Source organism: Rhamphochromis longiceps, linkage group LG22 (assembly GCF_057381845.1).
Source record: "Rhamphochromis longiceps isolate RC_006_pf linkage group LG22, R_longiceps_female_GT1.1, whole genome shotgun sequence".
Lineage (NCBI taxonomy): Eukaryota > Metazoa > Chordata > Actinopteri > Cichliformes > Cichlidae > Rhamphochromis > Rhamphochromis longiceps.
The window spans coordinates 4,799,497-4,824,584 of NC_140577.1; the positions used below are offsets into that span (position 1 = coordinate 4,799,497).

A 25,088-nucleotide genomic window follows, 5' to 3' on the forward strand; every position below is an offset into this window, starting at 1 on the left:
AACAGAAAAGATGAAAAAAAATTTGTCTTGATCTCATTTTTTTAAACATCTTTACCTAAAAATCAGTTTTTCATCTCAACTATATTAGATGTTTAAGAAAATCCACAATTAAAACTTATGTGCTGTCAGAAAAAGGTGAAAGTACTGAAGCACCTCCCTTTAAAACCTTCCATTTGTCAGGGGCAGCCAATCAGAAGACAGGTGGCTTAAAGAGAGGGTGGCCTTAAAAGCAGATGAACTGATGGGCTCTACGAAAGCTCAGATGGATTTTTGTTGAGCCGTGAATCACGTTAAGCTACTCTAGTAGAGCTTGAGAATAAAAATATGGGGCTGAAAATAAGCAGAACAAAATAACCAATTAGGATTTCTTCCATGACCTAAACAACCCTCATCGACAGACTTCACCCATCGTCTCTGCACAGTTAAAAGTGAAGCTCTGTTTTAAGGCTTTTTAAAAAAATAAATATAAAGAAATGCAAACACTACAAGTGCAAAAATAAAGTAAAGCAACAGGTTGAGATTCCCATTTGTAAACACCAAGTCAAGATGGGCAATCAGAACCACTGACACCGTGACATCAGAAACTACAAACTGGTCGAAATGTAAGAAAAATCAAAGCCTAACATTTATAATGTGTTTAATTGTGAGAATCAGAGTTATTCTCACGGCAGACTCATTTTACCAACATGTGATCTGAAGACCGAGATGTCACATGTTGAGGAACATGTGGGTCGTACGTACACAATGATCTATATAAAGATTTTCCTTCCCTGATGGATTCACAGAAAGTAGGAAAATTCAGCAGTGGGTCACTCTCTCTACCTAAATGCACTTTTCCGAGTATTTTTAGAATGATGACAAACCCAGTTTGTCTGTTTCCATGAAGCTGTGTGCACCGAGGGCGCGCCTAAAATAACAGAGTCCCACAAACGGAGCAGAACAGAAAGTGTGCGAGTGTCTGACTAATGTGAGCACTTCAAATCAAACGTGGAGGAAATGAGCTCTGTGCGTGTAGGAGAAACAAGTGTGTGCGTGTAAGCTGAAGGTAAATTATACTTTAAGAAACAGGTGGAACAAACACGTCTGTCACGCTTTTATTACAGAGTCATGTTTTAATCACAACAAGACAAAATCCACGCTCTGCGTGTGTGTGTGCGCGCGCGCTCTCATCTGTAAAGCACAACAGGTACTGTGGGACAAGAGGGTTTGAGTGTTTGATTTAAATGTCAATTGTATCTGTGTGGGCTGACTGCATTGTAGATACTGTACCAGTATAATCACTTCTGCAATTATGACTGTGTGTGTACAGGTGGGCTACATTACTGAGCACTCCAGTATCAGACTGTACTACACACAAATCGAATAAAGCAGTGGGGTTTTTATTCCCTGTGCTGCAGTTTCTCCCACTGACTTCAGTTGACTGAATTTTGCTCTTTTAAATATTTTTTACTATTGTTTACACAAAGAGCTGAGGCGCTTTTGTCCAATCTGATCCGTAGATGTTTTGATAGAGTCACTGTGAGGAGATCTTTTAACAACTGTAGTGTATAGTGCTGGTCAAAAGTTAAGTCACTTGTAAATGGGTAAATATGGAATAGATACAGTGATTTATTTATGTTTGGAAAGTGCACAAACATGAATTTCCACAGTTTTGTTGTGCATGTACAACATTTCATGTCATTTCATTCTATGCTATGAGTGGAAAACAGTATATGAGGGAAGAAAAGTGCAGCACTAATGAGCCTGAAAGTCAATGTTTGGTATGACCACCTTTATTCAACACAGTGAACTGAATATACTGCACTGGGATGTGTTTGGGATCACTGACATGCTGCAGAACTAAGACATTATCAGTGAGTAACCTTCCAGGTTATATTGCATAGAGGATGCAAATCTGACTTTCTGTATGTACGACTTAGTTCTGCATGACAGAGTCTCCACCATGTTTTACAGATGACTGTAGACACTCACTGTTGTACCGCAGTGAACTACTGAGTCTTCTTAGATTCAGGTAAAGAAATGGGCTTTATTTTATTTTTATTTATTTATTTTACAGCTGACTTGACCCTGGCCTCCTCTGAATTTAAACAGTTGTTTGTTTGTGAAGCTGCCTGTAGTGTGTTGTGTATAACGATGCTTTTTCTGACTGCAGAAAAGGTGGGTGGTAAAAATTTCACTGCACCTGATTCTCTCGGAGTCGGATGGGTGTGGCATATGCGTCCACGCCTGCTCCTGCATGACCTGTTGGTAGCCCTGGTCTTTGGACAGGGGAACCGGGCCCAGCGGACACACCCCCAACGATGGGGGGATGCTGACTTCTGACAGCGAGGGCTGAGGTCCTGATGGGGGGCCTGAAGGGGCCGTAGTGCTGCTGGGGAATATTTCTGAATAGGAAAGAGTGAGGGGAAGTGACGATGAGAGGGATTCGGGTTTTGGAAATGGAGAGAAAGAAAAGTGGAGTTGAGTCAGGGATGATAATATCATCAGCAGTTTTTGTTCAGAGGCGGCTGAGAGTGGGAGGTGAGATGACATTTTGTTCCATTAAAACACAGCTTTTCTATTTCTGCTCTATGGTAACCCTCCATCTCTTTTTATCAAGGTGTGTGTGTGTGTCTTACCTGACGTGAGGTGCAGGGAGGTCACATCTCCCTCGATCCCTGAGCTCATTGCTGCTCGCTCGGCCATGGACTTGAGGCTGCTCAGAGGCTCTTGGGGCTGATGAGGACCGACAAGGAGACACTTGGGAAAAAAGATTCTCCAGGACGTGTGCACAGAGTTATCATACCTGCTTGAACACAGGAACTCGAGTTCCCGCACCACTGATAATGTTGTCATGGAAATCACTTTGACTTCAGTTTTCGGGCTGTTTGGTTTCTCTGCTCCTGTGCCCTCCCTTCCTAAGATGCATGTGACGTAGCGTCAGGCAGCTTGAGGAGTGATTTCAAGATGACATGACGAAACAACAACAAAAATAATGCACTATATGTTCGCAAGTACGTGGATAGCTTGGAGAGTGTCCTTCAATATCATACTGCAATAATGTGATTTACTTTAACTCTTAGATCAGAGATTTTTGTTACTACAAGAAACAAAATCGACTAAAACCACATCCATAGAGAAATTATTGTTCTCGTTTGGTGTGTTGACTGCGGTCAGGTTTTATGTGGTGGACCTAAAGTTGTGTGTACTCGTGTCTGCAGGCACATCCAGGGGGTTCAAAGATACTTTAGATTGGTCTGTAGTGCAGCCATTCAGACTGTTTATGGAGTGCCAAATCATGAAGAATATAAAAAGATCGAAGATGAGTTTTAGTGAAGGAGGTCAGCACTCTAGTATCAAAAAACCTCTTGTTTCTGTACATCCCCTACAAAAGTCCTACTTTACTCTCCATATTTTCTCAGATCATCCAAAATCAGTTGGAGAAACACTGAGTTAGTCTAACATATTCCATAAAAATAAAGTTGAACTTAAAGCCAAAGAAATTAGTACGTTTAGTCACAGGCTAACTCGAGCTCAATTGTGCGTATGCAAAGATACGAAATGGAAGAAATTCACACTGGGCAAATTAAACATTTCAATTTTGGTAAAATATTCACTTCACACTGAGTCTCGAATACCTACCAGCTAAAATGATCCCACAGACTTTTCTCCTGATACTAATAAATATTAAATATTGTCGCCATGGTTCAACTTCACTTTTATGTAAAGACTCTATAAGCTCTGTTACAGATTTACACCGCCTTGAAATTTTATACAACAGGAAGTTTGTATGAAATTCACAGGGCTGCAAATTCTCCAGCAAAAACTGTTGTTTTTGCAAGTTTTCAGTAATTCAGATTTTGCAGCTTTAACATTTCATTCATCAAGAATCAAATGATCTTACTTTTTTTATATCCCCATGGAAACACTGTATAATTGGAGATCACTTTTGAACTTACAATGATCTGGCACAATATTATGACCACCTCTAATATTCTGTTTGCCCCCCTTCTGCTGCACTGATCCGTCAAAGCACAGACTCAACCCCACCCCTGAGTGTGCTGTGGTATCTGCACCAAAATGTTAGCACCAGTTCCTCCAAGTCCTGTGAGTTGCTAGGTCAGGGATCCATGCATCAGACTTGTTTATCCAGCACATCTTGTGCAACTGGATTGAGATCTGGGGAATTTGGAGACCAAATCAAGACCTCAAACTTATTGTTCTGCTCTTCAAATCATTCCTGAACCATTTTTTGCTTTGTGGGTGGATGCATTACCCTGCTGAAGATGCCATAGCCATCAGGGAATACAGTTTCCATGAAAGGGTGTGCATGGCCTACAGAAATGCTTAGTTAGGTGGTAAATGTCAAAGTAACATCCACATGGATGGCAGGAACCAAAGTTTCTCAGCAGAACATTTCTCAGAGCATCATACTGCCTCTGCTGGCTTGCCTTCTTTCAAATAGTACATCCTGATGCCAGATGGTCCCCAGGTAAGCACGGCACAAACACGCAGCAATCACAAGATTTAAAAGAAAGCCATTTCATCATACCAGGCCTCCTGTTGCTCTGTGGTCCAGTTCTGATGCTCAAATCTGTAATTTTACCCAATTTTCCTGCTTTTAATACATCAACTCTGAGCACATAGTGTTCCCTTGGTCCCTGATATCCCCACTCACTAACAGGTGCCATGATGAAGGGATAATCAGAGTCATTCACTTCACCTGTCAGGGGTCATTATGTGTGTGATCGGTGTATATTCATACCTCTTTAAAACATTACTGTACCAACCTAACTTGGCAGGTATTTGGTTCCTCCGTGTCGACATTTATTGATTTTTGGCACTGTTCTCTCAGTGTTTGCTGAAATTTGCTTTAAACAGCTCTGTTAATCAACAAACAGCAGTAATGAGACTGTAATCATCTCCCCTTTGGATTTAACTGTTGGCAGAACGAATTAATTAAAGCAAAGGCCATTCTTATTGTGTCTGCATGCAAATTAATAGTCTGTGGAGATTTGGGAGATTAAGTTGCTCTCTTAGCAAACAACACTCAAATCCCAAACTCCCATATCCCCCCAAAACGATTAAAAACATAGCTGTTCACCTTCGTATGTTCAAATGTGTCTCACCTTGATGCTGTCGGAGGACTGCTGTGAGTAGGACATTGGCCCATTCAACAGGTTGCTGCCGCTCACCGTTTTGGCCTCGCTGTAAGAGGCCGGGGATGGAGAGTTGGATGACAAACTCATAGAGCCCAGTAGACTGGGACCAGTGTCCTTACTGGAAATAGGAAACATGGATTTGTTTAGGCTGGGGTCACAGTCAAAAAGGAGCACAAATCTAAAGAAGTTACAGAAAGTCTTGTTTTCCACAAGCAGCAGAAGTTTCGCAATAAAATCCCCTTTGACAAATACTCCTGTGCAGGCCGAAGGTTAAAAGGCTTTTAATTAGAAGTGCATATAGGAAGACTTTAATGCAGTCATTTTAGCTATGGAATCTGAGCGGCTCTAAGGATGCTTTGTACGCGTATTTTTAATCAGACAAATAAGAAATAAAGTCTAACAAAAAGGAGAGGGTAGTGGTGACAGTCAATTTCATTAAAATGCTTCTATAAAAACAATCATGTCCTCTAACCAGCTGTTTTGGCTACTTACGGCTGATTGGCTGTAGAGGTCAAAGATGAGGGTTGGCTGGCACTGTTGAGGGCGGATTGGCTGGCACTGTTGAGGGCGGAGTCTGCTGTGTTGTCTGCTACCACAGCACTGTAACCTGTAATAAAAACAAATACATAAATGCACTTAGAAATCATCCTCAGGTGTAATTTCTCTCTGAAACTTTATTTCTACAGGTGCTGGAAAAACGCAGACATTAGATACTCACTAGTGCTACCGTTCTGCTTCTGTCGGCTCGGTGGTCGGACAGGGAGCGAATTTCCTCCTACTACTCCACTCCCTGCTGATCCCGAGCTGCCTCCGTTGCTCCCGATGACTCCTACTCCGCTACCTGGGGATAAACCTCCCACTGAGCTCGGTGACACCAAGGATGAGCCCTGCACCCCTGACTGACTAGAGCCCAAACCCAGAATCCCAGAGCCAACCACGCCCGGCGCTGCACCCAGCAGACCTGTCGAGGATGTCGGCCCGCCGACTGTCATGTTCCCGCTGCCGATGGAGCCTACAGCACTGTTGGTTGTTGCTGTGCTGACTCCACCCAAAGAGCCTGGTAAGCTGGAGCCGACCGCCTGAGCGTAGGGTGCAGGGGTGTTACTGGACAGAAGGCCTGCCATGGTGCCCGTCAGGGATGCCGGCATCCCCGACAGGCCGAGGCCTCCGGACATGGGGCTGGTGGTGACGGCGCCCGAAATGCCTTTCCCCAAAGAGAGGCCCAGGCTAAGGCCCAGGCTGTTGGAGGTTGGCGTGGACCCTGATGGAGCCTGCGGCTGCGAATTTGAAGCACGGAGCTCCTGTGTGCTGGCATTGGGTGGAGAGGCGGCCAGTGAGGCAGGGTGGCTGTTGGTGGAGGTGCTGGAGTTGGAGATAGGAGCTGAGGAGGAGGAAGAGGAGCTAACGGAGTTTTTGGCCTGTTGCTGCTGCGCTGACGGGTGCGGCGGCTGCTGGGTGGCGTTGCTGTAGCTGCCAGCGGAAGTGTTGGTGAGATGACCTGCTGAGTTGCTGTGATGACTGTTGCCCCCAGAGCTACTGCTTCCTCCCCCAGCGATGGTCGCCATAGAGATCAATGAAGATGAGGTCAGTCCCGAGACGGAAGAAGAAGCAGAGGAGGAGGAAGAAGAGGATAACGAAGAGGAGGGATTTCCATTCTTCACAGGCGACTGAAAAATATAAAAAAAATACATGAATTAATTAAAAATTAACCTGATGTCTTAATCAATGACTTTTCAAAGCACTGCTCTTGTTGCTCCATTATCTGATGGACAACAATTGTTTTTTGCCCAATAACACATCATTGTTTAATTACAGTACAATGAACACTGCTCATTTATCGCTGAGGACAAATCATAAACCAAAGTCAAAGATTCGATTGAACATGAGGGACTGACCCACACAACAATATATTTTAAGGCAGATGAGATAAGTATGCTGTTTGGGGATTTCAGGGAAAAATCTCCATGAAAATTTCAGGCTCATTTGTGGACTTAAAACAGGAAAAGGATAGTGCTTTGTTTCCCCTGCTAGTCATCGATGAAGGAGATAACAAAGAGACTGTGCAACATTTATATATAGCTGTCACCATTGGCTGTATTTAAAAGGTGTAGCCATTATGAAGAATCCTGTTGTCAAGTCTCAACCTAAGTGTTTTTGCCATTGCCATGAAGGCTTTTTTTAACATGTAGAACTAGACGTCTTTTTGCAACCAGAGGGATCGCCCCCTACAGGACATTGGAGAGATTGCAGGTTTAAGCAGACACGTCATGTGAGGAGACTCAAAGAATCCTGAATAGAAATCTTTGCAGTAGCAAAGAAGGTGGTTGGCTTAAAATTTAAGTAGTAAAAACAGGCAACATATTAGTACATACTAATTAATGTTGTTGCCCCGGTGCATGACCATAGATGTTTATGACAGTTTCAGCTATGTTGTAGCAAACCTCTCTACTCTTGTGTTTTAGTAAAGATGTAGAAATTTTACACTTTTTGTTTGTGGTGTGTTGAGCAGTGTTGGTGCTCTGGATACTGTGGTTTGAGGTTCTGGCTCTTTCCTAGTTTGTTTAGGATCAGACTGGTTCCAAGATGACTCCAGAGTTGTTAGACCAGAGTCCAGATGGACTTTGGTTTAAGGCATGCACTTACATAGGCTTTACATGCAGTCTATGACGTTCACACTCGTCTGACTATTTACTTAACGAAAATTAACTGATAACTGCAGCACTTTATGATAATCTCAGAAGGTAATGATGTTCCTGGAGCTTTCGGCACTCCTGCTTTACTGGGAGAGGTTTCGGCATCTTCACACTAACCTGACTAACTTCACTGTCCGTCGAACGTCCCCTCTTCTTATCATCTTCTGAGTTCTCCTGAAAAAAAACAAAAAAAAACACACATGGCATTAGGGCCACAGAGACAAACACCATGGTTGTCATCCTCATATGCGCCAATGCAAATGTGTGTGAAGTGAAAAAAGAAGAAAAGAAGAAGAAGGGGGGGGGGGGGGAGAAGCAGGCAGTAGCAGATTTAAGCTTTGCAGAGCTTTTTGGGTCTCATGTTTTAATTCTTCTGGTTAAAGTATCCATAGCTGTCCATTGCAGTTAAGTAATTAATGCACTTTATATTTAATTTGCATTTACCATCAACAACTTTATACGAGCACATTTTTTCTTCTCAGTCTTGCTTAATTCTTATGCTGCTTATGTGTATGGGAAAATGGAGATCATCTTTCATTTCAGATTTTTGCACTGTGTGCAGAAACATGCAAAGTAAACCTCAATTTAAGAAGCGTGCACTTACATTAACATTAGTCTGTGTACATGTTGGTACATCAGAATCAACCCACTATCTGCAATGTGCATCCTGCCACATTCCCATTCCTGTGTGCATGTTAACACAAAGGTGTGTCACGGAAAAAGCTGTGGAATTTTTCTAAAAATTGGCTGCAGAGCGAGTAACCCTATAAAGACAATCAAAGCACAACGCAAAAATAAAACAAAGTGAACACATACTACAGGTTGAAAGCAACACAGCAGCTACAGCCAAAGTAGAGCGAGTGTATGTATGGGAAGAAGAAAAAACACTGTATGAATATATATATTGTAAGTGCTTTGGCAGAACATAAGAGGCAGACTAAGTGAACAGACTTATCAGTATCACAGCTCTATCATTGCTTAGACGTGTTTATGGTAAAGACAATGTAAGCTGTATTTTATAAGCTGCAGCCGTGACAGTGTTTAACAGGGCAAGTACAGATTTAATGTTTGAGGAGGAGGGAAAAAAAAAAAAAAAAAAAAAAAAAAAAAAAAAAAAAAAAATCACACTGAGGCTCAGACTATGTGCAAAAGGTCAGCAAGTACAAGAGGTGCCCTATTTTAGGATTTTTTTTTTATATATGTTTAGCCTTACAGATCAATAAAACCACTGAGGGGGAAAAAAAAAACAAAACAACAACAACAACATAGGAATAAAGTTTCATATTTGAATCTACATTTTTTACTGGAGATCAGTATCAACTCAGAAATTAAAAAACCTGATGTTTGATGGTTTTTAAAAACTTTATACCCTCCATGCATCAAGTTCAACAAGTTCTACAATGAATGCTGATGCAATTTTCTGGAGCACTGATTGGTCAGTAGGGGGTGGTTATACATGCGTTGATCTTTTATCTTGCACGTGATCTGCTCTGGAACCGATTAGCTCTGTAGCTTAAGTGAATGCTAATAAAATTAACTACCTCTGGAACACTAAAACTTCCAGATTCTGCTTCGTAGAACAGCCGTCTGTAGTTTGGGACTCCCAGATGTTTTGTTACATTTGACTTTTAGTGCAAACTCTAAGGTAAAACAAACATCCAAACTTATACTGCGTCTCATTATCATCATGTATGTCTGTGTCGAACAAACTCAACAACTTCTAGAAACCTTCACAGCCGAGTCAGAGCAGCCTACTGAAGACCTTCCTCATCCTTTACATTCCCTTTAATGCCACGGTGTAACTTCTCATCAGCAGCGCGGAACAATACCACGCCTTCTATTCAGACAAACGAGCCCTATAATAACTGCTCTCACTACATACTGTGTGTGGGCGGATAGGAAGAACAGATGATATAAAGGCAACGCAACAGAACAATGAGAGCAGATGGCAGGGCACTACAAAAGCTACAAAGGCAATTATCTTTCATTTATATTTTAGATATTGACTCAACTTGAGTGTAACAATCGACTTAATTTCCCTCGATTACCAGTATTACTTCAATAGAACCATTAGTGACAGGTTCAGCAGTCAGTGATGAGATAAAACTGGATGATTATTTTTGGTGGAAAAGCAGCAGGTTAATTTATTCATTTGGATTTTTAAAGTAATTTTAATTGTCATATCACTGGGGACGGGAACATCAAGGATGCAAATAATATGCAGAAAAGCTTGAATGATTGTGAGCAACAAGTGGGGTCCAAATTACTCTTAATCCTTTTTAAATGACTTTAAAAAGCCCTCAGTGTTTTATTTATTAGTGCACAGCTAGCACAGACAAAAGCACACACATAACAGAAGCTTTAGCTAACTCTGGGGAAAGTTCTCTTACTGTAGTGCAAGTAGCAGGCGACGGGGGGATGGGTGAAGATGAGGTGGTGGAGGTGGGTGTGCTGCTGGACTGCTGGAAGATCTCGTCCTCCAAGTGCGAGTGCCCCGGCGGTGAAGTGGCGACCAGCGACTGAGCTGGAGAAAGCAGAGGCAGAGAGGGAGGTCAGTGAAAGTCAAAAGGCCTTTAAGACTTTGGTAGGTTTAAATGTTTAAAGCTGTTTACAAAAAACTGTGGTTTGGGCCATTTTAATAATATATGATGTATATATGATATAGTCAAAAATGTTAAGATTTTCCATTGGAAGTGACCGGGATTAGAAAGGAGAATATAAAAGGATGAGTTTGGACATGTGCAGAATAGAGACGTTGGATTGACTGGAAGAAGAAAATGCTGAATATGGAGCAGACAGGCAGAAGGAAAAAAGAAAGACCACAGAGAAGATTCATGGATGTAGTGACGGAAAACATGGTTGGTGTGACAGAGGAGGATGCTGGGGATACGGGGAGGATATTACGTGCAACTAGAAAAAGTTGCATTTCCTGTGAAAATGCAGTGTGAATGCCGTGTAGTGGAATCTGAAAAAAAGCAGAACTATCTGCTGAAAAGAGGCGTAGAAGCTTATCTCTTTGGTGAAAACTGCTTTATTTGAAAGGGTGGAGCGAGTGCAAGAGGAAAAGATGTGGGGCAGCAGCCATAGGTAGGATTCGAACCTGCACCATCTGGTCTCAAGGCGGCTACTCATCTCACTAAACCAAACTGGAGCAGAAGAAACTGAAATTTGTGCTGAAAACAGGTGAAAAAGCTGAACTTTCTGCTTAAAGGAGGTGAACTTGTTGAACTCTTTTCTGAAAAGAGGTGAAGAAACTGAAATTTGTGTTGAAAAGACTTTAAAGAAAAAAAAAAAGTTGTACTGTTAGCTGAAGAAATTGTTGCCATAGGTGGGATTTGAACCCGGGCCTCCCGCTCTGAGAACGGGTGCTCATCTCACTGAGCTAAAACACAGCCCACCCGCGGGGAGCTAAATCAGCATAGACACTTGTGATGTGGTCCCATTCATCTCAAGGGGCCAAAAAAAAGGGCATAAAATGCTTAATATTTCAAAAAGTATAAATGTTACGAGCGCCAAAAGATATAGCTGGCATTAGCAGAAAGAGCAGAACAGTTTAAAATCTGAATGGTGAAAATCGGCTGAAAACTGAGGGAGTTTTCAGCCTCACGGCATTCACACAATTACACGTAAACAAATAAAAAGTGTGAATTCAGAAACCAAACCCCGGTTCCTTCTCTACTTACGAATGTCCTCCAAATCCAGATCGTCGTAAAGGAATTCGTTCTCCTCAAAGTCGGGATCCTGCGACGAGTCGATATAATACTCTACGTCATCCTGCGGAAAGTGCAGATAGAAGGGAAAGTTACAAGAAAGTTTCGTATACAACATTTCTTAAACTAATTTTGTGTGTGGCAGTATATAAATAAATTCATCTGATGAAGGTTTACACTTTTTGTATAAATATTTCATTTAGTTGATGGAAAAACAAAGAAAAAGGCCGTAAAACTAATTTTTAGGAAAAGTTTGGCACACTAATTAAATTAGAATAAGTTATTTCTGCAAGTAACACCCGAAGAAGATCTTGTGGACACAAACTGTGCCTTTGTACAAACATTTAGTTGCTGATTCTATGTTTAAAACTGAGAAAAGGACAGAAAACACCAATCACTCTAGCCTCTGACCTTGATCTTCCTGATGGCTTCCACCTGCACAGAGTCGTTGTCCAGCATCCTCAGTATCGTCTCCAGCATCCGGATGTGGTACCGATGCCTCTCAATGAATTTCTTCAGCTCCTCGATCCGGTCCTGCTTCTGTACAACCAAAAATAGGCGAGAAGAAGAAAAACAAAACAGCAATTTAAGTAATGTAAGGAGGCAACACAGGCCCACAATCTACTTTTTAATTTGCTTAAGTCCAAACATTGATTATATCTGTGTTATGAAAATCTCTTAACATGTTTGAGCATGCCAATTCTCTACATTAATTATTTACTGTTGGACTAAAAAAAAAAAAAAAAAAAAAAGCATACAGCAGCCGGAGCATTTGACAGCTATAAGGCTGTGCGAGCGTAACATGCCGCTACATGTGCACTTTATGGCTTAATGCATCATATAAGCTAGCTCATGCATAACTGCACCTCTTACTTCAATATTTAATATTTCTAAAGCTTCATACATATTCTGGAGCTCTCAGCCATGTATTGCGTTTCTTTGTCCAGAGATAAGTTTAGATAAAACTAACACACCCAGATACCTCTGAGGAATAAAAGAAAAGAGTGCACGAGCAAGCTGGGCTGATGTGATTATAACAACACAGCAGCTGTTAAAACAGGCGGTCAGGACTCTTATGGAAATGTCTGGTGTGGCTGCTGGTGCAGGCAGCCAAGTGTGGCGTGTTAATGTTTCACCTTAGTGCATTTTAACATTGCACCAGAACAGTCAGAAGCATGAACAAGCCTCCAACATACACCTGAACTCTTTGGCCTCTTGTGCCACAGCTACAGTTGTAGTCAGACGTTTATATGTACTTAGAAGCATGAAATTAATGAGATCATCCTTGTACTGTTTTTTCCAGGGTGGCATCATGGTGCAGCACACATCTTTAATGAGTTTAAAAACAATCGGCTGCACAAGTTTGTTTTCTCTAATCCACACAGCCTCAAAGATATGAAGGATTTGTTTGACAGCACTTACTGCATTGAGCAATACTCTGAATGGGAAAATCCAAAACTACCCCATGACGTTCATGTCCATGAGTATGCAGGCCACAAGTGTAATTAAGAAACGGTCCAAGCCTGTATACAAGTTTATTTGGCTCTAACATTAAGAAAACAATTTGTTTTCTTTTATTTTTTGTTTCCCTATTTTGATCCCAATAAAGCCTTAAAAGACTGAAAATATAATGTATATTGTAATGTTAATCTAAAAAACAAAAAAAATAAAAAAAAAGTTGTGAGTTTTGTATGAATTCTTCGGTCCGGCTACAGCAGTCTGCAGCAAATCGTTTTCAATTGTAGATTAAAACACATTTGGTGCTCTGGTAAGTATTTGGGGCAGCAGAACAAAATAAAGAGTGTGTGTGTCTGATGTTAATGCAGCAGTGTGTATCGGAGGACTCGAGTTTTTAATAGTTTCTGGACAACAACAGAGCTGGAAGAACAACACGCTCACAGTGAGAGGAAAAAACATCACCAGAGGTATCCTGTAAATTATAAAATAAAAATAAAATAAAAAACATGTTAAAAATTTTAGTCATGAGCTTCTTTCATCCAAAGAGAACAATAAGAAATATTTATACTGCCAGTACTTCCTCTTTGTGCAGAGTAGCCTGAAACTGATTTTCTGAACATGTCCCTGTCCTCAGATGGCCTCCAATCACTAGATCTCAATCTAATGGAGCTCCCTTCTGGGATGCGGTAGAACGGCAGATTTATATCGGGGATCTGCAGCCAACAAATCTGCAGCAACTGTGTGACGCAATCAATATATGAATCTATGCCATAAAGAATTAGGGCAGTTCTGAAGGCAAGAGAAGGTCCAGCTCAGTATTAGTAAGGACCTATTAAAGTGGCGAGTGGCAACATGTCCTAATAGGAGCCAACTTAGTGGCCTATAAACGTAAGATTTAACCAGAACCCCTCTTTATCTCTGCACACACTTTGTAGCTTGTTTTTTTTTTTTTTTTTTTTTTTTTTTAAATTCATCCTTCTTGCATCTTGAACATTTAAAAATCAAAGTACAAAGCACAACAGAGAGAGAGAGAGACCCTGTGTGAAGATTTTTATACCAAAAGAAATTTTAAGCCTTAAACTTTTGGTCTGAAAACCACAATCTTACAGCAGCAGTACAGTGCAACAGTAACTCTGAAGATCTCTGCTGAGAGAGACGGTCCTACGCTTTTGGCCAGCTAAACTAACCGCACAAGATACAGATAAAAATAAACTCCTCTGGGTCTCATTTATGAAACGTCCACGGCGAAAAATTCGTGCTCACAACTAAATGCGAGGCTAACAAAGTCGGCTGCAAACACTTTGTGACATAACAAAAGTATTTTCTTCAGCATGAGCTATAAACTCAAACATGGAATCTGAAAGTTTTCATGCTTTTTGCAATATCTGCACTGTCATCCACAGGTTTCTCTATAAATGAGATCCCTGAAGAGGACTTGAAACGAAAGCCAAAAGAAGGAAGTCAGGAGAGTTGCCCTTGTCTGGATAGAGACAGAAGATGAATGGAGGACACACTATCTGACCTCTGTAGCAGAGAGGGAGATAAAAGAGGAGAGAGAAAGGCTGCAAGGCTAAGGCCGGCTGACCGAGTGATCTGTGTCAGCTGTAAACAGACGAGGGAGAAGGCTGAGAGAAAAAGAACCTCAGAGGCGAGTAGAGAAGAAAATAATGAATGAATCAGAGATGAGAGCACACACTGACCTCCTTGTCTCCTTTCTTTTTTCTCGTCTGGACTGAGAGAGACTCCACTTCGCTCTCAAACTGGTCCACCTGCATGTTCAGAGTGTCTATCGTATTCTGAGCAAGAAAAGACATTAAAAGTTAACATGGCAGCGGTGTGACAAAACTCAGCTGGTTATTAGACCTTTAACTAGATCGGCTCTTGAAGAAATTTATCATTAAAATCTTTAAATATTTGCTGCCATTGTAAACCTTGGATGACATTAAAAATCAACTCTTTGGCGTTTGGAATCATCGGCTGACGAAACAAACCATGTTTAGATCCAGAAGTGGCTTTTTAATAGTGGAAAAACGGGACTTTCCTTCGCTCGCTTATTAAGTAGGTTCGGATAAGTTTAAAAAAATTTTTTTTACCCAGGCTTAACATGTAAAAAACAGCAAGTATTAAACTAAAAAGCCTAATTTTGCTGTTAAGATTACAAAAGGCAAAACAAAAGGAGGAAGTCATTGAGTGTTTAAAATGTGTCGTGCAGCATAAGTTTTTCCATAACGGAGGAATGTTTTGGCAGCCACACCTGAAAATGAGCCACAGCCATCGCTGAAGGATTCCCAAAGCATGGACTAAAATTTAATTAAGCAGGTTTATTACATTAGATTTCATTTATTCAATCAAAATAGATATTTTTGTTCATAAAATGCACAGAAAAAATGTAAAAAGAGATTTCTGGGAACACAAAACACCAACACACACTGTTGGACACCAGCCTTATTCCTCAGCCTCCTAGGAAATATACCTATAGACTCAATTTTAAACTCCTGCATCTCATTCTTGAGTTACTGCATTTACAAACTTGTGTCCACACTGCCTGCCCACCCGGCAGGGTGACAACAATACCCCAAACAGTGTTTGACAACTGAGGGGTAAATAAATAAATAAATAAATAAATAAATAAAGGCAACATTGATTTACTGCCTTTATTATAGATGGGCTAATATACATACAAGTTTAGTCCCACCATTCTGAGACTTGGGGGAAATCCCCATTAAGTCTAAGATGAAATAAACAAGTGTATAAACAAAACCACCCACACGGAAAAGAAATAGTAAAAACTTATATGTGATTACTCATGAAAGTGGCCACTTTCATGAGTAAATCATATAAGGCTTACATGATTTACTCATGAAAGTGGCCACTTTCGCATTACTTTCATATATTGTTTTAGTAAGTATCCAAAACATACAAGTTTCATTATATAATTTTTCAAGGGATCTTATATCTGTTTTCACACTTATATGCTTTTCATACAAGTTTCACACAAGACAGATACAAACTTTATAAGATTTATATATATCTTTTCCATATGGGCATCAAATTTTGACATTTTTAACCTGACAAATAAGATAAATTATTAATTAACTATGTGATTCGCCGTTTTAACATCTCTGCTCAAAATCAGCCTTTTTACTCTGATGATCAGAATGACGACACATTTTATAGAGCGCCAAACACAAGTACGGTCATGTTTAGAAATGGCTGTCGATTAATGGGAGTCTGTTTTCGTTGAAAGCTGAGACGGCGTTTTGTTTTAATTTTGGTTTTAGTTCCACCTGATTTCACTTTCAGTTCCAGGTTTCGTTGCAAAAGAAAATTAAAAACAATTCAAGCAGAAAACTTCCTCATGAGAGACCCGAGCTGTGACACATGAACTGAGCCGCTGACTCAAAGTAGTTTCTGCGTTTGAGAATAAGAACAGATTTCACCACGGTGTCATTCGACTCGCCTGTTCTGCTTTACAGCAGTGGTTACATTAAATGGGTGATTAGACTTACAGGATTAGAAAGTACTACTCTACACAAATTAATGTGATGCTTGACAGCATTTAGATGACACTAATCTAGAAGAAATACTACTCTTCCCGTCACAAACAAACCATTTCCCATCTTTCGTATGACAACATTTGATTATGAAGCTCACCGTTAGCCACGTGCCGACCTCCTCCTTCTCCCTCTGGGCTGGGTCCACCTTCTGTGCCAGACCGAGCCCTTCTTTAGAGTATGCTTTTGTCTTGGTTTCTCTTTCCACTACCTTGAATCGCTCCATTTGCTGCAAGTAAACAAAGAAATAAATAAGAAGCTGATCAACTTCAGTTTTCAGGGATATATTGATCTTCACAAACATCTAATTGTGCCCCCTTATTTAAACATTACTCCAACTTCAGTTCGATTTTACTTGATTATCATAAAAAAGGTTTAATTGCAGAAAACAAAATCCTAAGAATTCAGATTTAAGACATTTAAAACAATACAAAAATCTGCCATGCCATCATATTTTCACATAAATGTGGAGACGAGTCAACCGTCGGCCCAAATTTTGTTTATCTTTTGTGTTTTAAGGTTAACTCAGGCAAATCATTTACAAAAATTAGGTGACTAAACAGATATGAAGAAATGCCACTGATGCATTCATCACTCAGTCTGTACACAAAATGTCATGCAGCTAATATAGAGCACAAAACTGCAGCGACTCAATCAGACCAGGTATGAGCTAAAGAAACGCCTGCAAGTCCAGATGCAGGGCAAAACAGTACAGCTCGCTGAGGAGCTTAAATGCAGCACCTGGGCGAGTAACTGAGTCTAACTTAGAGGCTTTATCCTAGAAGCAAGAAGCTGCTGCTGTGACAGGATTGTTAGTTCAGCACTGTCACCTTATTGCAATCATCCATAAAATGTGTAGCTAAGCTGTCGAGCTCAGATAAACTGCACAGCGAGTCTTTAACATTACGTTGCTGCTACTCGGCCGTTTTTAAATATCTTTGTGTTTACACCTCCAGCCACCGGATGGCGCTTCTTTATATATGCTGCTTAAATGAGTGCAGATAAAAGGTGTGCAGCAGTGGTGACAGGTGCTGACTATTAGAGGAAAACACTTGAGACGCTACAGAGGATAGATTTATGCACGTGGAGTAATGTGGTTCTCTTGTTTCATTTCACAACTTCATATGGACACAGTGCCTGAACAAATGGAAATAAATGGAGCTCTGGAACTTTAAACCAGTTTAAATACATGATCATTGGAACTAGACATGAATATTTCATTTTTAAATATGAATTATTATTGACACCCCTAATACAAACCAAAGGTTTGTTCTTATAATTTGTTGAACCCTTTTTCAGGGTTTAGAGTAATCCTCTATAAAAATGCAGGGTTCATAATTTTCCAAACACCTGTCATTATAAAGCACCACAACAGTGAAAACCATCTAAAAATGGCATTACAGTTGTACCTAATAAAGTGACCACTGAGTGTGTAGAACTGCAGAAAATGTCATTTATTCCACTGATTTCTTAAATAATCTGAACACCAACAAAAGCGTTGCTTTAATAAATGTAGTTCTTGAACTCGAAGAGCTCCTGAACGCCTCTTAGCGGCTGATAAATGGGACATATTGTCTGTGACTGAATGTTGTTAAAGTCTCTTCTCTGCCTGCAGCGGTTTCAACACCAACCCTGCATTCACGGCTCTAAACTGCAAGTTCATCTTGGTCACATTTCTGTGTAAACACCCAGTAGGTTGTGAATGATCTTTTGCTGTTGAGGCAACATGTTTCTAACAAGCTCCCTCCGCTTCCTGCAGGACTGTAATTTCAGGTCAACCAACAAAACTGCAGGAAAACTCGAAGAACGTCTAAAAGGGACCTCTGCTGAGTTGCAGAGGTCCCTCATTGTGCAGGCAGGTGGTTCACATTCAGTCCATCTCAAAAGCCCTCATCAAAGGCTCACGTGGCTCCGAGGCCTGGAGGACAGGTGTTAGATAGCGGAGCAGATGAAAATGGGCGCAGCTCTTTAATCTGAGCCAGTAATCTAGGGAATAATTTTGGCAACACGTTCACACCGTTTCTGTTTGTTGTTGAGCTTCTAAAGGCGGCACCGTCTGTGTGCATTTGAAGGTGCGGTGAGAATTTTTACAGCAATAAAAAGGAACATTTAAAACATTTCAAAATGATTTTAAACAGAAATGTAAGATAAAAAAAATAAACTTCTAGCTCAGCTGGCATTGTAAGCACTTGAAGGCAATGACTAATGAAAAAAAAAAACAAAAAACAAAACAATCACTAAACTCAAAAAATTTGCAACTTTCCATTTCCACAAACTAACAGGCAATCTGCTATCCGGGAAAACTTTCCTTATCTTCCTCAGTTACAGCCACTGTACTGCAAACAATAAACGGACACTCTGTTAGGACTGAGCCTTGGGGAATCCTGTTTCTGGACATTGTCTCTCTTTTTTTAAGACATAAGTTTTAAGCACTCCGTAACAACAGCCGCCTCCTCCAGCAGGACGACGCAAAAACAGATCAAAGTCAATTACAAACTCACTGATCCCAATCTGACTGAATATCCTTGGGATACACCACAAGCCTGATCTATAGAGAGACCATCTTGTGACTTACTGGACCCAAAGGATCCATTTCTAAAGAACTGGTGCAGCTTGTGCTGCATTGTCCTCAATGAGAACTTTAAGCAGCATTATTCAGCAAAGACCCAGTAAAGACTGATATCTGTGATTAGGTTATAGTAATTGGTCAGTTCTGCTCCATCCATCTTTTAGAAGGATAAAAATTTACTGACAGAGCTGGAAAAATATAAAAAAGCAAAAATAACTGAAAACAATGAACCGTTTTCTTTAATCCACCCCAAAAAATATAAACATATATAAAATAAAAGCTCAACATTAATTAAAAACATGCACTGTTTTTCATTAGCTCTTAGTGGTAATATTACTGGGGCCAAATATTAGTGGATAACTGCAGGTAAATGGCTCCATAAAGACCACTAACCTAGCACAACTTTCAATTATTTGAGGAAAAAAAAAGAAAGAAAAAAAATCTCATAAAACTTGTTTATCTGACTTTTTTTTCCAGATTTCAAAACAAATAGTCCTCCAGAGTGTAAACAGGCCCTGGAGGACGTGTCATAATGACCTTCATCCTCAGTTTCTACTTACCGTTTCTATGAGTTTGCGGTTTTCTACTAGCTGCCTTTTGTCTTTGATCTCGTTTGATGCCACCCACGTCTTGATCTGGTCTCGAAGACGCTGAGGGACCAGAAGAAGAAGGCAAAAGAGGGGGGGACATAGCGGGAGAGGAGGGAGAAAGAGACAGAGAGAGACACAGATACATCAGTGAAGTCTGTGATAGGAGCGCAGCCTCCTCTCCAGCAGTCATGGGTGGTGAACATGATGTCTGCATGCAGCAAACAGGCTTGGCGTGAAGTTTGGTCCTCATGACAACACTGAACATTTCAGGCTGAGCAAGATGATATTTAATGCTACAAACACACACCTTTATGTGTGGCAGGTTAAATGATTCAAGTCAGCAAACATCTCAGCCTTCACAGTCCATTTTCAGAGACGTCAGGTTAAGATCAGCAGCTTCTGTCTCACCTGCTCACTGCTGATTGGCCACAAATTAGAACCCATTCACACCTGGTGCTAAAAGGAGTCAGGAGCTGAGTAACGATAGCCCCGCCTTAAACTGAGTGACTTCACAGAATCACAAAAAAAGAAAAGAAAATCAACTCAATCATTCCCAGAGGCCTGTCTCTCCAGAAAACCTGTGGAAAGGTCACCATGCTGTTATCTAATTTTAAAAGATAATTCTACTTTACTTCTATCTGCTTGTTTTTTTATTGTGGCAGCTGCAGCCCTATCAGTCATGCAAACTTAGAAACGAGGATATCAGGGTAACAAGTCCAAGCTGAATCAGTTTTTACAAAAATCCTTAGAAAATGTGAGTCTGACTGAAAATAAAAGGAGAAATTAGCTGTCCTTATGCTCCCTGCATTTGAAATAGCCACCTGAACACTGGTGCCATCTAATAATGATCTCCTCCTTTCAAGAAATCTACACAAACAAAGTGGAGAGAGCAAAGGAAGTATGGCCCACAGAGTGACAACAAGAGGACAAAATACACTGAACAGTTAATTATAACCCAGAACAAGTGAAAACAGGAGGATATTCCTACGTGCTCTTTGAATTTTTTCCTTAATTTTTGTTTGTGTGCTTGTAAGTGAAAAACTTGAAAGCATGATGAAGCGAGGAGAAGAAACAAGAGAACTAAACAAAACCCGACTGAAGAGGCCAAAAGAGCAAAGAGGTTCCAGCCAATTAGTTATTGTCCGTTTCTGGTCACTTATTAAGGTAAAACAGTCACTGCTATATGTGACTGTGATGCTCTTGGTCCTGTGTTCTTGTCTTCAGGCTGGAAATGAAGCACATTTCACAGAGTGGCATTTTCCTACTTACACTGCCGAGAATAGAAAGTGAACAACATATTTTTCATGTTAAGGCACAATAAACTCAGAAATTCCATTGAAACAAAACAGGTTATGATGTGTCGCTAAGTGTGAACAGAGAATTGTTACTTTCAGATTTGATTTTCACAGTGGGCATAAAATGCTTACGCAGCTTTCTCCACGCCTCCAGAAGTTATTTGAAGTTTCTGTGATTCCATTTTTTGTTACAGGACTTTAACATTACCCCAGTCTGCTTAAAATACACCTCGTTAATCAGTTATCAATAAAGGGAGGGTCTGCGTGGATAATCTTATCAGTGGTCCAACCCTTTCGCATTTGCATTCATTTTGATTCAGTGATGTCAAAACTTGTGTGACCTGTGGGCGGTTCAGAAAGCAGAGTCGGTTGCAGAGGTGGAGGAGTTTCAGTGGAGGAGTCTCTTGCTCCTGCAAACGTGGTGCTGATTACAGGATGCATGATAATAAAAGCTATGAAAAAAACAACTCTAATCAGGCTCAAGTGTTTTCTGCTGGCGCCTGATGTGTTTTGAATTGTTACAGTTTGGGGTGTATTCCCAGCTTCTTCATTCAGTAATGTCACTGAACCTGTGAATTCAACTCAAGTTAAAGGTTTGCTGACTCAGGAAGGCAAACACCTATGTCACTTTTGTTTATTTAAGAGGAAAACCAGCGTTTCAGTGCATTTTTAATAACCGAATGGCTGTTTTCCTGGTTAAAATCTGCAGACTTTAGAGACACTGTCCTGTTGATTCAAAATATATATTGATTTGTGTCATAATATAGACTACGGAGAAGCATCATTTAACAAATCTCAGGAGGTCTCGAAGGAATGACCAGATTAAAACCCTCCTTAAACACCAACTTCCCATAATCCAGCAGTGGTTTGGTGACAATCACTGGATCTTCCAGCTTGATGTAGCACCATGACACTAAGCAAAAGTTATAACTGGCTTTCAGATAATCAAATTAACATTTTAAACCAGAAGACTGCACAGATCTTACAGCTTTTGGTCAAACTGTAGGTGAAAAACCTCTAGAAAAAACAATGGTTGCTTCCAGGAAATCTGTTTACCCTTGCTGATGACGGCTTGCACGCTGGAGGGGTTTTATTGTTCGTTTTTTAAGTTCAACATGACAATGATATGTCTGTCTTTTAATGGAGATTGCTTTTTGACTTCTCTGACTTTTTAAACTTTGGAATTATTTAAAATCAGACACATCTACCCTGAAGTTATACTGATTTAATCAGCTTTGTGGGAGCCCAGAACACCTCAAACAACCTGTCAGTGGAAAAACTTTTATTTTCTGGTTTCCTTTGTTCCTTACCTGTAGCTTTTTAATCTCTTTCTTGAGGTCTGCTTCATATTTCTCCTTCTGGTTTGTGTTGGCTGCATTGTGAAGCTGCAAAAAAAGAGAGAGACAGACAGAGACAAAGGGTCAAAGCTGAAGTGCAGCAGTGCACGCCTTCATTTTCAAAATGTACCATACTAAAAATCATCCAATCTGTTGAAAGCTTTACAGCCTGCAAGTAAAGCATGTGATCATACTCTTAAAATCACAATTATCCTGTTTAATTAGATTAGTGCTACTAACTGATTACGTAGCAAAAACAACATGATTAAGTAGGACAAAAACATAAACCTAAGAACTAAATGGGTAATAAAGTGAGACATAAAACTAACAAAGGTCATCCAAACAAACATGAGTATTTATGAAGAACACAAGCTTCTGGAAGGTCATAAGGAAACGCAGTAACTGCCAACAGCACAATAAAAAGTGGATGTAATGAAGGGAAAAAAGGCAACTGGGATCTTTGTTAATGCGCTAATGACTTTGTGCCTCTTTATTAGCAAAGCCGATGTTCACTGTGGGCGCTGCTGTGCGCTCTGGGCAAAGCATTGTTTTAATAACAGCTGTATTCACTTTGTTTATTATAAGTCTCATGAGTATTGGACATCCTGTTGTGGTAATGGCAACCTTTATTAACTACTAAGGTTAATAAATGCAGGAGTCTGATGAAACTAATGCTGCACAGAAACATTAGCAACAAATAGCCTGAGAGGGAGAAAGTGTCCCCGCAGAGCCTGAATGATAACAGATGGAACGAGCAGTCAATAATAATTGATCACTTGGTTGGCAGAGAATCTGTGAACAATAACTTAACGATTAATATATTTTTAAGACCTTTTTACAAACATGCTTCTTGAATTCTTCTTTAAAACTGCAAACAGAATATTGTCAGGACTGAACACTGATCACAGAGAACATCACGGACCTCATGTGGAGCATTTGCACTTTTTCTGAACATTTTCTAATATTAGACATTTCTTGTTTTTTATACCTTTGTAGACTATACAAAATAAAGACATTCAGTAAATATGGGATAGAACTTGACATTGCCTTACCCCAGATATATATTAATATGATGCATGCATGCTTTCAGATAGGCACTGATAGGTAACAGAATATAATTTCGAACTTTTTGGGGTAATTTAGAAAGTGTCATCACACAGTGTGTCCAGCCATATCAGCTTTAACTGTGGCATATGTTGGTCACGTGGGTTAAGCAAAAGGGTTTATAAAATCTATTTATTTTAAAAAAGTATGAACATATTATTTTCTGTTTAATGCGTTTTGGTAAATGGTAAAATGGTAAATGGCCTGTATTTATATAGCGCTTTTCTAGTCCCTAAGGACCCCAAAGCGCTTTACACAACAAGTCATCCACCCATTCACACACAGGCAAGCTACATTGTAGCCACAGCCGCCCTGGGGCGCACTGACAGAGGCGAGGCTGCTGGACACTGGCGCCACCGGGCCCTCTGACCACCACCAGTAGGCAACGGGTGAAGTGTCTTACCCAAGGACACAACGAGCGAGACTGTCCAAGCCGGGGCTCGAACCGGCAACCTTCCGATTACAAGGCGAACTCCCAACTCTTGAGCCACGATTAAAATATTGGCAGATCTGTCTGCGTCTCTCTTAACTGCCTGTGAAACTGTGTTTGAGACAAAACTCCAGGTTCTCAGATTCTAGTGGACACATCTGAAGCTGTGTAACATAGAAATGCATGTTGCTAACCTGCTGATAACTTAGCACACCACCCTCTCACTCAAATATGGTCGCACATGCTTCAAGAACCAGCATGGCAGCATCCAACATGCTATAACGAAAGCTTCCAAATGCAGAGTACACAACTAGTAGGTGATGTCACAGCTGTCACCTCTATATTTATTAGATACAGTCTATGACATGCAATAATATCAGCCTTCTCTTTTAAGTGGCAACTCGATTTACAGACAAAGTTATAGCAGCTAAGTTGTTTAATGCGTCTTACTGTTAGATTTTCACTTTAGCTCCTCTTCATATGAAAGTAAAGCATAAACCCAGACAATCACTGTGCCACAACACCAACTGACTGCAGCATTAAAATGCAATTATCCCTCTCATCCCTACCATGACTCCATTGCAGGATATCTTTGAGTCAAAATGAAAAAACAGAAAGTTGCAGTCCCAATAATATGATTGTTTCTTACCTTTTGCCAAATATCCTCAAACTGCTCCACTCCCTCCGCTACTTTTTTCAGACATCGATCTATTTCACCTGGAGGAGACCAAAAAAGAGCAAAAAGTTCATATAAAGCATATTAGACATGTGTCTCCGTTCTAATTCAAAGAAGCTGTATAAGCAGGTCAAAGCCAGAACACATGACTTCCTCATCAAAGTCATTTCATAAGAGGTGGGAAGAACAGAGTATAAATAATAACGGATTCATCACGTCAGAGCATCACTGACCTCTTTTTTTAGTTAAACTGACTTGTGTTTAAACATGTATGAGATGTAGTCAATAGCACAGAATAATAAAAAGAAATGTCATGTTTGGGAAATTATTTAGTATATGAGCACTGACGCTGCCGATCATGGCTCTAGCTGTACTGGTTATTTGATTAAAACCAGAGTTTTTTTCTACCATCAATATATTCCTGCTTCCAGGTTTGAGGCGTTCTGCTCAGCAAAGTGGCTCCAGCTTAAAAACAGGCCACTGGAGGGCTGTTTTTGTGTCGGGCACAAAGAGAAGCGATAAATGCACCAT

General features: G+C 40.4%; 1 protein-coding gene across 1 annotated transcript in view; it reads right to left on the minus strand.

The window, feature by feature from the left end:
• The window catches only part of LOC146643173 (CCR4-NOT transcription complex subunit 3-like), a 42,162-nt gene that overhangs the window by 3,338 nt on the left and 13,736 nt on the right, over positions 1-25,088 (minus strand). Inside the window, exons 3-16 of the mRNA XM_085395801.1 lie at positions 24,531-24,598; positions 22,321-22,395; positions 19,686-19,775; positions 16,657-16,785; positions 14,703-14,798; positions 11,956-12,084; positions 11,518-11,608; positions 10,225-10,358; positions 7,952-8,008; positions 5,860-6,808; positions 5,634-5,748; positions 5,109-5,259; positions 2,619-2,715; positions 2,183-2,384 (exon numbers count right to left, since the gene is read on the minus strand). Coding sequence (XP_085251927.1) covers positions 2,183-2,384; positions 2,619-2,715; positions 5,109-5,259; positions 5,634-5,748; positions 5,860-6,808; positions 7,952-8,008; positions 10,225-10,358; positions 11,518-11,608; positions 11,956-12,084; positions 14,703-14,798; positions 16,657-16,785; positions 19,686-19,775; positions 22,321-22,395; positions 24,531-24,598 — 2,383 coding nt within the window. The remainder of the gene's footprint in view (positions 1-2,182; positions 2,385-2,618; positions 2,716-5,108; positions 5,260-5,633; positions 5,749-5,859; positions 6,809-7,951; positions 8,009-10,224; positions 10,359-11,517; positions 11,609-11,955; positions 12,085-14,702; positions 14,799-16,656; positions 16,786-19,685; positions 19,776-22,320; positions 22,396-24,530; positions 24,599-25,088) is intronic.